At 33.6% G+C, this 12,988-nt stretch overlaps 2 protein-coding genes across 2 annotated transcripts in view; one reads left to right on the forward strand and one right to left on the reverse strand.

Moving 5' to 3' along the window:
- Nucleotides 1-2,621: 2,621 nt before the first annotated feature.
- The window catches only part of LOC147066533 (V-type proton ATPase subunit d-like), a gene marked incomplete at its 5' end in the record, with an annotated part of 45,707 nt that continues 35,340 nt past the window's right edge, over nt 2,622-12,988 (forward strand). Inside the window, one exon of the mRNA XM_085955667.1 lies at nt 2,622-2,885. Coding sequence (XP_085811793.1) covers nt 2,622-2,885 — 264 coding nt within the window. The remainder of the gene's footprint in view (nt 2,886-12,988) is intronic.
- THG (tRNA-histidine guanylyltransferase) lies at nt 7,445-12,230 on the reverse strand. The gene is made up of 3 exons (XM_085955799.1): nt 11,492-12,230; nt 10,523-10,918; nt 7,445-7,754 (listed from the first exon to the last, which is right to left on the reverse strand). Exons 1-2 carry the CDS (start codon nt 12,092-12,094, stop codon nt 10,586-10,588), a joined length of 936 nt encoding a protein of 311 aa, XP_085811925.1. The 5' UTR covers nt 12,095-12,230; the 3' UTR covers nt 7,445-7,754; nt 10,523-10,585.

Here is a 12,988-nt window from a genome sequence, read left to right on the forward strand (position 1 = left end):
GGTACTTTATGCACAATATTAAAACCACACCAGACATATATCGAGTCGCCAAAGAAATATCTTGCACATTCCCAAATGTAGAAATATTTTTTTAACAATCCCCTTATCTAATGCATCAGGTGAAAGATCGTTTTCTGTTTTAAAGCGTGTAAAAAATTATTTGATAAGTACTATGGGAGAAGAAAAATTTAATAGTATGGCCATTTTGTATATAGAGCAAGAAATTTTAAACCGAATTGACGAATTTGCAAGACAAAAATTTATTTAAAACATGTTTTTTTATTTTATTTCTATTACCTTTGTTATATTTTATGTTAATAAATTAATGAGAGTTTCTAAGTATAAAACTTTTTTTTTCTAACTTGAATTTGGGGGCCCCGAAATTTTTACCGCTCAGGGCCTCCGCTCGACTTGATCCGCCCCTGATTTTATGCTCCATTGTCCTTACTGACTATAAAATATAAACAGATGATAAATGAATATAACTTATAATTATTCTTATGAACACTACGATAATGTGTACCTACCTCTTTACCTACTCTCAATAACAAGTTTTCTGTGAAATATTGCCATTATTTATCAACGAATTATCCACACTACCTACCGACATGGCATAATATCCTTCATACTGAGTATACAGAATAAACGAAATAATAAATGAATATAACTTATAAGATGATGTCTACCTCTTTACCTATCCTCAATAACAACAAGCTTTCTGTGAAATATTGCCATTTACCAACACACGTTCGTGACGGTTTGTCGCGAAGTATAATAATTATACATTATAAGTTATAGGTATTATTTAAAATAACATCTTCGTTCCAACGCTGTGTCATGCCTACGGCAGTCTTCAACTAATGAACTGGCCTGTTCAGACTTGTTTCGTGGCTTGGTTAGTATAATTATAGTGAGAGGTGGTGGGGGTCGCTACTCGCCCGAAATAATAGAATAAAATGGATCGGCTTGACTGACCATTTTACTAAACTACTCGACTAAATTTGTCTGTTCAGACACGGTTTTTTACCAAATCACTCGCTACTTTACTAAATCACCGGCACAGTCCGAACAAGGCTTAAGCGGCCCCCAATGTTGTTGGTCGTCCAGATGCGGTCACCTCCGCTTAGGGTACGGATCCCTGGTGGAGCCCGTACCTCCGATGGAAAACTCCCTTCCCACAGGACGTCGCACCTTGGGAGTACCCGGGCCATAATGTGAGTTCGAGGGCCTTCCGGGACTCTGAGCTCGGAGGAATCCTTGATAGTGCCTCCCGAGTGAAGGTATCCTTCCGGTAAGGATCTGAGTCATGTTCTCGCAAATTTTATTATGCGTTGTCCCCAAAACCCCCTTCGATTTTTTGGTACAGGCCCATCGCTGTTATGATGTTTTGAGGATTGGTTGCCCAATCCACTAACCCTTGCATACCCTTCCAGAAGCTGTCCCGGTGGGAAAACATCGCATTCTGGAGCGCCGCGATGGTCCTCTCCGTCAGATGGTTAGCTGATGACGAGTGGTCACACTGACGGAACTTGTCATTTAGACCTAACTCTACGACCGTAGGGGCCACCAAGAATTGTTTTTTGGGCGTTGTGCCACTCCTTGCCGGTCCCCCTGCTGAAATAAGGTACGTAACGAGGATACCTCAAACATCAGCATCTTAATCGACGCTCGTACGTTGAACTTTTCCTCCTGTGGCAGTTCTGCTTCGCCGTCTGGTGTCCATTGCTTTTAGAATATCCTCCTCACGGTCATTCAGATGTTGCGCCATAATCACTGATCACTTAACTATCACTTAACGTTCGTCCAAGATATTTTTTTTTTATAGTTAGAATTAACTGTCAGACGCAACATGTAAACACTAAGAAAGTCAAATCCAGAATGAAGACAAAGGGATCCCAACTCCCTACATAAAAATGGACGCGCGAGTATAACCAGTAAATAAAAAGGGAGGAATGACCAACGACAAGAAAAAGGAAAATAAATTAGTAGAATACAACCTCACGCGAAGAAGAAAGAGCAAACCCTATCTCAAGGACTTCAAAGTCAAATTCGAATAATAGAGAATTTGAGAAACTCCGAGACCTCTTTTTATTTAGGTACCTCGATAATCGGTTTTACTAAATTAAGACATGTACAGAATCAATGAAAGTAAAGCAAAGTATGTCGTATTAAATGTCACGGATATTTAATAGTTGTTCAACAGTTTTAATTTGCAATAGGTAATTAAAATCGTATTACCTACCAACGTACCTAGGCACCTAATCTTTTTCAATGGCGTTTTTACTTTACTTTATTTACTTTAAATGACAAAGTACCCACAGATTAGCTCAGAGCCCACCTTTCAATCTGCAGTCAAACTCTACCTCTACCACTGGGCTCTATCTCCAGACTCAGATTGGCGAAAATGTCTCATGTTATACTTCGTCGTGATAGGCTGAAACCGCCAACTTTCCGATCTATAATTGAACGTTTCTATCACCGGACTCAGTTTGGCGTAAATATCTCCTGAAATATTTCATTATGCACATACTATTTAACAAGAAAGCGTGAAAATAATAGCATCCTTGTTGCTTCTATCTATAGAAGTCTGTCCCATGTGTTTTTTTTTATTATAACGCTTTTTTCAATTTCAGTTCGAGGCTGATCGTCGTGCTATCATAATCACCATTAACTCCTTTGGTACCGAACTGTCCAAGGATGATCGTGCAAAGTTATACCCTCGCTGCGGTAAACTGCATCCCGACGGGTTAGCTGCGCTCGCCCGCGCCGATGACTATGAAGTGAAAGCCGTGGCTGAATACTACGCAGAATATTCTGCTCTCTTTGAGGGAGCCGGCAATAACGCTGGCGACAAAACCTTGGAGGATAAATTCTTTGAACATGAGGTAATTGGTAATTTTATTTTACTAGTAATGTACATATTATACCGAATTACTTTTAAATTGAGGTTTTCTCGAATAATTTTTTTTCTTCCACAATGCTATAAATTCCAGTCATATGAACAATTTCACTATCATTACATATTATATCATATTATTAAAAATATTTAGAACTTGTTTTTTCAGCAATATATTGATTATTGTTATAAAATAAATTATAAGCTTTTGTTATCATTAACGTTTGTGAAATTGATAATAAATGATAGTGTATCAATATAAATATTTCAAAAATGTGATTAATCCTCAAATAGTATTTTTCATTATCTGGTATCTTTGATTTTTCCATAATTCTTAGCCTCCCCCCACTTTATCTTATTGCTTCAATCTTTCTGTTGAATCAAAATGCTTGTTTACATTACCAAGAGGTTGAACAAATCGCACCGTGAGTGTAAAACCATAGCAAGTGCAAATTTTTCAATTTCGAGATTTAAATGCAAAACAACTGCAAAAGTCATGAACTTGATAATGTAAAAGTGAAGTTACTGCAAACTTAAAATTTTTCATTAAAAAAGATAGATATTTGGGTTTTACAATACAAAGATTTACTTCCATTGTTAATGTAAAACCATAGTATCTGCACATGATTCGGTTTCACATTAGCCATGACTAATTGTGAAACCCGAGCATCAGACGCATTATTTTGGTGTATGCAATGTGGCATTGTTTTTATTATTGTGATAGCAGGCAATTATTGAAATGATTCAGTGTTAAGACTTTGATAACGCATCCAGACGTATTCTACAACACATCATTGTTTCCTTTGATTGAAGTAATGTAGTGCAGTGTATTTTGTTTTTATCAAATATGAGTTTAAGGATTAGAATGATGGTGGAGTTAGCTTTAAAAGCTGAAAAACTTCTAAAAAGGTAAGACTTATTTTTTAGACTTACTTATTATACTAAAATGATATACAAAACTAACCTTAATATTATTATTGTTATGAAACTTATTATTATCGACTTATCTTATGTATGTATTTATTTTATGCACCAACAATAATAAACTCTTTCAATTAACACAACAGTATATCAATCAGATCTCTGATATTTTTGTTTTTGCAATGTTACAGATTTTCAAAAATGTGACAAGTACATTTCCTGATGCTGAAGAACCCATGTTGGATATAGATAAGGATGCTGCTGGTTTGCAAGAGCAACAATACCCATTACAGGAGGACCTCGACTTTCGCACATAATTGGTTCCTGAAAAGGTGTGCGAATGTTGAATGTTCGAAAGTAGAGGGAAGTAAAAAAAAATTAAATTGTGTGTATTTTGAAATATGTATTTATCAAGTAAATATAAGATGTTTAAGAGACATGTTTAAGTGGGGTTTGCGGATGTTTCCCTTAAAAAGTTATCAAGAGTTAACTGTTTGCCACTCTTCTTTTTCTTATTTTAAAATTTTAAATGGTAAATTATTAACTTTACAATATTGCTTAACTGCTGGCACGAAATGTAAAGTGAACCAATCTTTTAATATTAACGCAGTAAACCCAGTTTTTTTTATCTTTATTTGATTACTGGAAGCAATTCTTTATCCTTCCCTTTCAATGCCCTGGGATTTTCTGGTTGATAAATTAACATTGGCATCAATTTTAAATCACCAGCCAAGTCTTCACCAAGAAGCATTGTCAATCGGTTTTTAGAAGGTTTATGCCAAGGGGCAACTGATTCTTCCTTAGATAAGAATGTACGACTAGGCATTTTTTTTCCAAAATAAACCTGTGTCATCTACATTAAATATTTGACTAGAAGAATATTCTACATCTTCAATAATTTTGGATAATGAGGAAATAAATTCTCCGCGAAAATCAGCCGATTCTCCAGTGAATTTAATATAAACCAATCGTTACTTACTTGAAAAATCGTGTTAGAATCTTCTTTTAATCTAGCCTTCCAATCTTTGTGCAAACTAAGAGCCTTCGCTTGAATAATTGAAATATTCAGAGGGACATCTTTTTGATGTTGGTCGTCGATCCATGATGACAAATATTTTTCCATTTCATCCATAACTATGCCGTGTCTTTTGGAAACAACCTTTAAAGATATATTTCCACAATTTTGAACGTATTCCTTAATTTTATTTTTATTTTTCAAAATTGAACATATCGTAGTAGACCTGTTTGTATCATACGAACGTCCGATTGAAGAAAAAGATTCACCACAATCAGAACGTCGTGTGAAGTTTATAAGTCCTTGATTTCTCTTTGTTCGTATCAACACTGCAGTTTTTCTGTTTCTCACTCTTGTTTATAAATCTTTAGGGTGAAATATTTCAAATGAATAAAATTAGCAAAACGCACAACATAACACGCCCGCACGCGCTCCTGCGCAAGACAAAACCTATCCTAGCTAGCTCACAAGCAAAGTGACGAGTGCGAGCAGGATGCAAGTGACGCAAGAAATGCACTTACTTATGAGCGAGCGAGAAGGGGATATCTTAACCCCACGGCCAACGCGACGTTTTAAAAAAACGATTTTTTTTGAAATGTGCGAAATAGCGAATTTTGCGAAAGTCGAACGTTCGTAAGTCGAGGTCCGCCTGTATAATATAGGCAAACAAGGACCTATGTGACTTTTGTGAAAAATATAAAAATTGCAGCAGCGAAGAGAAAAATATAATTCAGGTTAAATAATTTTATGACATTCATCAAAAAAATAAACAATTATCGAGAACACAGAAGGCGAAAGACGTTGAAGAGGCAGTAGCCAACAATAAAATAGTATGTTGTTATAATCTGCAGGCCGTATTATCAACACCAAATGCCCAGATATCAGTGCTATATTATAAAAGAAAGCTTTCAACCTATAATTTTACCATCTTACACACATTAATAATAAAAATGGTTACTGTTTTATTTAGCATGAAGGGACTACAAACAAAGGGGCCAATGAAATTGATTCTTGTTTTAAAATTTTTGGAAGACCAATCAATTGGGAAGGAAGTAATTTTTTATTTGGATAATTGTGCTGGACAGAATAAAAATAAATTTATTACAGCAATGTATTTATACCCCGTCCAGAATTTTAATATCCCAAAAATCACACACTACTTTTTGGTCGTAGGACACAACCAGAACGAGGGTGACTCTATACACTCTTGCATAGAGAAACAAAAAAAAGAGTCTTGAAGTCAGGTCCAATTTATATACCAATACAGTGGATTCCAGTGATTCTCTGGAAATTGGCACTGATAAGATTTTTGATTTTCACAAGTTAGCAAATGAAATGGGCAATAATTTTCAACTCAACGAAAAGGTTGGGTAGACATTCGCGTTATTGAAGTGAGGAAAAACAATCCTTATTGCCTGTTCTATAAAAATAAGTATGAAAAAGAAGTGTTTGATGTAATAAATATTAGAAAACGTCAGGGCGGAGGATCAGTACAACCTCAACTACACAAAGCATTTATAAAACCACCTCAGATCTCCGAAGCAAAATTAAATGACTTGATTTCCCTATGTTCATCAAAAGTGATACCAGAATACACCACAATTTTTATAAAAAAACTTTCATCTACACATTTAAATACAGATTCAGATAATAATTGACGTCGATAAAATTAATTATAAAAACATTACAATTATTGTAATTTGCTATTTTTATTTTAGTCTTAAATTGTATGCATCTATTTTAATAAATTATAGTTAGTGTAGCTGCAGAATAATAGCAATCAAATATATACATCTCCGGTTGGGATTCAATCCTGAGACTGCTGTCAGCTAATTTGACACTGCCAATTAGCTACGTACATAACTGAAGTGAAGGGTTAGTTAGACATTGAAAGAATATGTCATAAACCGCCTATTGCAATATTTAAATTTATTATTATTTAAAAGAGTGCCGCAATATTGTTTGGATCAGTGAATGTGTCGCACAAAAGCACCGCGCTAAAATTGATAACTACATACCGATTTTCTAAATAATTCACAAATTCTGATTACATACTATAATATCAATGTATCGTTCGTTGGCTGTGTCTGGTTTGTCATTGCATCGTTGACTTAAAAAAAACCTGTTTATGTACTGCCGAAATATACTTTATTTCTATGACAAACTAAATGATGAATGTTTTGAATGACGGGAGATGATGTGTTTCATTGTTATTCATAATATTTCTATAACGGCACAGCCCCAGTTATTGTAAAAAAAGATAGATTAGTTAATAATATATATTATAATATATTACGTCGGTGTTCTGAGCTACGCAAAGTATTATTCATGTTAAAATATATATACTCGCTTAAATCAATACTGTAAAAATTAATAAATTATAATTTCTTTAAATTGAAATATGTATATTTTTTTTTTTTTTTTTAGAATTATTAATAACCATGTCCTTGCTTTTTCGTACAAGGTGGTTGTTAGTAATTTTGAACAGTCACAAACACCCAGGCTTTGAGAAATACACATAAATGTTTTTGTCATGACCGGGAATCGAACCCAGGAACTCTCGGGTGGAAGGCGAGCGCCTTACCAACTGCACCACGAGAGCCGCCGAAATATGTATATTATTGTTTTGTGAAATATTGTAGCTATCATCAAAGCAGATTGTAAATAAATGTTATTTGAATCACATTCCTTATTTTATAAGACGTATTTATTCTTCTACATATATCAATGCTTGTTGTACTGACCATCCAATGTTAGGAAATTAAAGTGAACATTAGAATCGTCATAAGTAATTTATTTCCTGGTATTTAACATAATGTTATCTAATGACGTCAAGATGCATAAAGTGTGCGGGTCGTTATTTAATGGAGTTCATCTAATTTTCTTCCTACCCCCACATTGTCATGTCTAATACAGTATAACCTCGATAATTCGAAATCCAAGGGACCCTGAAAATTTGATTTCGAATTAGCAAAAATCGCTATAAATCGAATTTATCGAAAAAAAAATTTCGTCAATTTGTATGGAGACGATGCAGTATTGAAAAATAGTGTTACGTGGTATTTACCGTAGTTGGTATTTTCGTTAAAACACGTGCATTTAATAATGATAAATAATTATACATCTCATAAATTCGAATATAAAGCAATGTATGTGATTATTATAAATGGTGATCCAATATAACATGAATATTAATCTGCCACGGGACCCATTTAGATAATAAAAGGTTAGCAGTATATAAATAATAAATGCTTGCAGCCATTGAATAATATTTAAAAAATCAAATTTTGAATTAAAATTTAACATTAAATAACATAGTCTTCCGTTGCGGGACATTCATATCGAAACAAAATTTATTTTGGGTATTATAAATAGGTAGGTATATAAAATCACAAATAAAAAAAAATATAGCAATTTATACGACCAATTAGAGTAGAATTAGGTTAGGATAACCTTCATCCAGCAGTGGATTGATCCTGGTTGATGATGATGATGATTATGATGACGATATGAATATGTAGATAAATAACATTAGCATTTTTAATAAATATAGAAATTCAATACTGTCAAGAATCAGATTGCGGAACCCTTCATCCAGCAGTGGATTGATCCTGGTTGATGATGATGATGACGATATGAATATGTAGATAAATATAATATCACTGATTTTGATAAATACAGCAATTCAAATGACAGAAAGGAGTAGAATCAGGCTAGGGAGGCCTTTATCCAGCAGTGGATTGGATCAGGTCGATGATGATGAGAATGATAGAAATAGGTATAATATCACAAATTTGTTTAACCGCTAGTAGTATAATCAGGTTGAGGAACCCTTCATCCAGCAGTGGATTGATCCTGGTTGATGATGATGTCTATATAAATATGTAGATAAATATAATATCACAGATTTTGATAAATACAGCAAATCAAATGACAGAAAGGAATATAATCAAGCTAGGGAGGCCTTTATCCAGCAGTGGAATTGTTCAGGTCGATGATGATGAGGATAATAGAAATAGGTATAATATCACAAATTTGTTTAACCGCTAGTAGTAGAATCAGGTTGTGAAACCCTTCATCCAGCAGTGGATTGATCCTGGTTGATGATGATGTCTATATAAATATGTAGATAAATATAATATCACAGATTTTGATAAATACAGCAATTCAAATGACAGAAAGGAATAGAATCAAGCTAGGGAGGCCTTTATCCAGCAGTGGAATTGTTCAGGTTGATGATGAGAATGATAGAAGTAGGTAAAATATCACAAATTTGTTTAACCGCTAGTAGTAGAATCGGGTTGTGGAACCCTTCATCCAGCAGTAGATTGATCCTGGTTGATGATGATGACTATATGAATATGTAAATAAATATAATATCACAGATTTTGATAAATACAGCAAATCAAATGACAGAAAGGAATATAATCAAGCTAGGGAGGCCTTTATCCAGCAGTGGAATTGTTCAGGTCGATGATGATGAGGATAATAGAAATAGGTATAATATCACAAATTTGTTTAACCGCTAGTAGTAGAATCAGGTTATGAAACCCTTCATCCAGCAGTGGATTGATCCTGGTTGATGATGATGACTATATACATATGTAGATAAATATAATATCACAGATTTTGATGAATACAGCAATTCAAATGGCAGAAAGGAATAGAATCAGGCTAGGGAAGTCTTTGTTCAGCAGCGGATTGGTTCAGGTCGATAATGATAAGGATGATAGAAATAGGTATAATATCACAAATTCGTTCAACCCATAGTAGTAGGATCATGTTGCGAAACCCTTCATCCAGCAGTGGATTGATGATGACGATATGAATATGTAGATAAATAACATTAGCATTTTTAATAAATATAGAAATTCAATACTGTCAAGAATACAATCAACGTAGAGAGGCCTTCATCCAGCAGTGAATTTATTGAGGCTCGTGATAATAAAGGCATTATATATAGATAGGTAGATAATAATATAATATCACTGATTTTGATAAATATAACAATTCATGTATAAGTAAGGAGTAGAATAAGGCTGAGGAGGCCTTCATCCAGCAATAGATAGGTCAAGATTGATGATGATAGGGACGATAAAAATAGGTAGATATTATACAATATCACACATTTTGATGACTATAACAATTCGTATTAATTTCTTTCATTGTTTGCAATGGCAACTTTGTTAGTTTAATAAGACTATATTCTGATCTATGGAAATAAGTAGCCTAGGTAATTATTCAATAAAAAAGGATTGAGTGAACAGCCACAAAGAAGTACTTAAAACAATCAAATTTGGAATATCACGTTATCTATGAAATTGCGGACAGTGGCGAACGGCGCTGTCAGAAGATATTATACGTAGTGAATTGTACTAAGATTATGGTTTTTTCACCAGAAAAAAGTGCGCCAATGCCTACATTACGATATTTGAATAAAAATAATCGAATTCGTTTGTCAAATAAAGGATTAGAAGGTCTTAAGCGACGAAGACGTCATTCTGCGAGGCATAAACAGAAAATATGGCGATTGTATACGGTGTGTAAGAAAATATCGGATAGAAACGTCACGTACATGTAAAATAATGGAAAATTTCTGAAATGTGTTCAATTCAATCGGTAGATGAATCGGTAGCGCACATTTCGAAGTGAAGATGTAAAAATAACAATAAAATGTCGCTTAAATGGGCTGTCGGTGCGTTTTCCAAAATCTCTTAGGATAATAATATATAGGAGATGAATGAAAACAAGTGTTAAGAAGTATCTTCTTTTAATCTTACCATTCTTTTTTTTTGCAATTGTTCATTTACCAAGATTGACATATTTTCAGAGAAATTGTAATGTTCAGCTTTTTTATCATCTAATAGTTCATAATGCGTTTTCCAAAACTTTTCTTGTATCATGTCGTCGTGGATATCAATTATTATTTTTCTATTTTTGTCTATTACTGGATCAGTGACAATTTTCCTCAAAAGTGTTGTGCCTTTCTTGAACATTTCAGGTTCATTATTGTAGTTGATATTGAATTTGCTAAATAGAATTTCATTTTTGTCAGCAGAAAGCGTACCACTCAGGTATTTTTCAGCCTGAAATGTGAACAAAACACATTAACCCTTTATTAAAATTGGTTAGTAACAGTGTATATTATATTTAGTTATATGACACGTCTTAAGTTTAATTTAAGCATTTTTTGAATGGGAAAGAATAGAGCTTTGGCGTTTAGTTAATTAAACTCAAAATTACGATCAGATTATTTAGCCTAAGCTTGCAAATATACCCTAAGTTCTTCATTTTCCACCTTCACACGTTATTACAAGTTATTAGTACTACTTAAGTAATTAATAAAAATATTTTATCTTCTGAATGTATACAGGTTTTGTAATCAATGAAAAGTTTTGATAATTTTCATATCAGTGGAAGAATTAAATCTCGGTTCAGACACGGCGGATTTTGCGCGGAGTCAATTTGAACTACCTTCTATATATTCGTTCACACTTGTCCGCGGCGGTGCTAGTACAAATTGACTCTGCGCGTTCAAATCCGTCGTGTCTGTACCGAGGCTCAGTATAACAAGTATATTGTCATAAAAAAGAGGTGAAGATGGTGATATTAAAGGCTTCAATAGTGTATTTAAGAAAAGTTATATCAATTATCATTACCTCTGCGGGAGTCATGTTTGCTTTCAAGACTAAATTCCAGAATGTTGTATTGTACAGATTGTTGATGTGAACATCTGCTTGTCGCCAGCTGAGATAGTCAATCAAATTTCGGTCAGAAGGATATAAAACAGTCCGTCCATCAAAACTCGGTGGATATAACAGGTCCGTGTTCTCAAAACTTTTTCTCCAATGAAATACATAAGACGAAGTGAACAAGCTTGTAACAGTTGACATTACTTTATTAACTCGGCGGTTATATAAAATCGAATCTTTTCTAAAAACAAAAGAGTACTCATCGCTCTGTCCATATGCTAATATTATATCTAAATACTGCTCCATCACAGTCAAAGCTGCTCGATTCATTAACTGTAGTCCTCTAGAGTCATTTGGCTTTTCAAAGTTATGCTTGTCGGCGAATTTATGAAATCCTTTTCCGTCAACACGGACTACAATCCAACAGTTCGGCAGCAACATTTCGTGGCCTTCAAACTGCTTAACATATTCGAATTTACTTTTTGCCATAGTGTATGAAGATCGAAAAAAACGTTTGGTTTTGATATTTACGACACGCCTGATCTGTTCAGAGAATAATGAATTGATCATCCCCTTATAATTTCACCAGGGTTGTAAACTTGAAACTGACGTTAGTAAACTGCTGTCTTAATAAATGATTGATCACAGTATAACCTCGACACTTTAAATAAAAAAAAACATCAGGACAATGACCATAGTTCGTATCATTGAACCTGAACTGAACGAATCAAATGGCACCGTTGGATTTATTTGATTTGGAACCGTTTGGTAGAATGTCCACGGAAACGCTTTTCTGACAACTAATTAGTGTTGCCAGTACTTAAAATTAATTCATAATATATTAGTCTCTAAAACAGAAACATATTTGAAACGTCAACTTGTTATGAAAATCTAACCTCCTATCATGGTCTACAATAATACAAATTTAACAAACTGTCGTATTCATTCATTTTAAATATACAAAATATAAAGAATGCTTCATAAATAGGTAGCCATTTAGTTAATTTATAAGATTTATAGGTATGACGAGTTTTTAAAAATTAGCTAGAGCTTTTCATAATTATTGACCACTTGTTCATGTCGACAGTATGATATTGTGACTTAGACGACAATCGAACATATTAAATTCGTTAGGTAATATAAAGATCATTCCGGGTTGATTTAACACAGTTTGTAGTTTAGAATCTCCGTTACAAAATATAAATAAAATGAAAATAAATTCTTTGTCTGACATAATAATTATAATAATGATATTAAATCGAACTTGCATAGAAAATAGTGCTGGATTTTGAGATAATAACACCAAAAGCGGCGTCTTGTTCGCGTATGGTTACTTATGAATAATAGGTATTGATTATTAATCTATAATACATATAATTCAAGTGAACTCCTATGGTGTAAATATCTAACATATTAATATGAACACCTCACGATATATAAATGCCGAATAATGCTTATCAACAC

This window comes from Rhyacophila brunnea, unplaced genomic scaffold (assembly GCF_057557595.1).
Source record: "Rhyacophila brunnea isolate RB1 unplaced genomic scaffold, BYU_Rbru_1.0 scaffold_5, whole genome shotgun sequence".
NCBI lineage: Eukaryota > Metazoa > Arthropoda > Insecta > Trichoptera > Rhyacophilidae > Rhyacophila > Rhyacophila brunnea.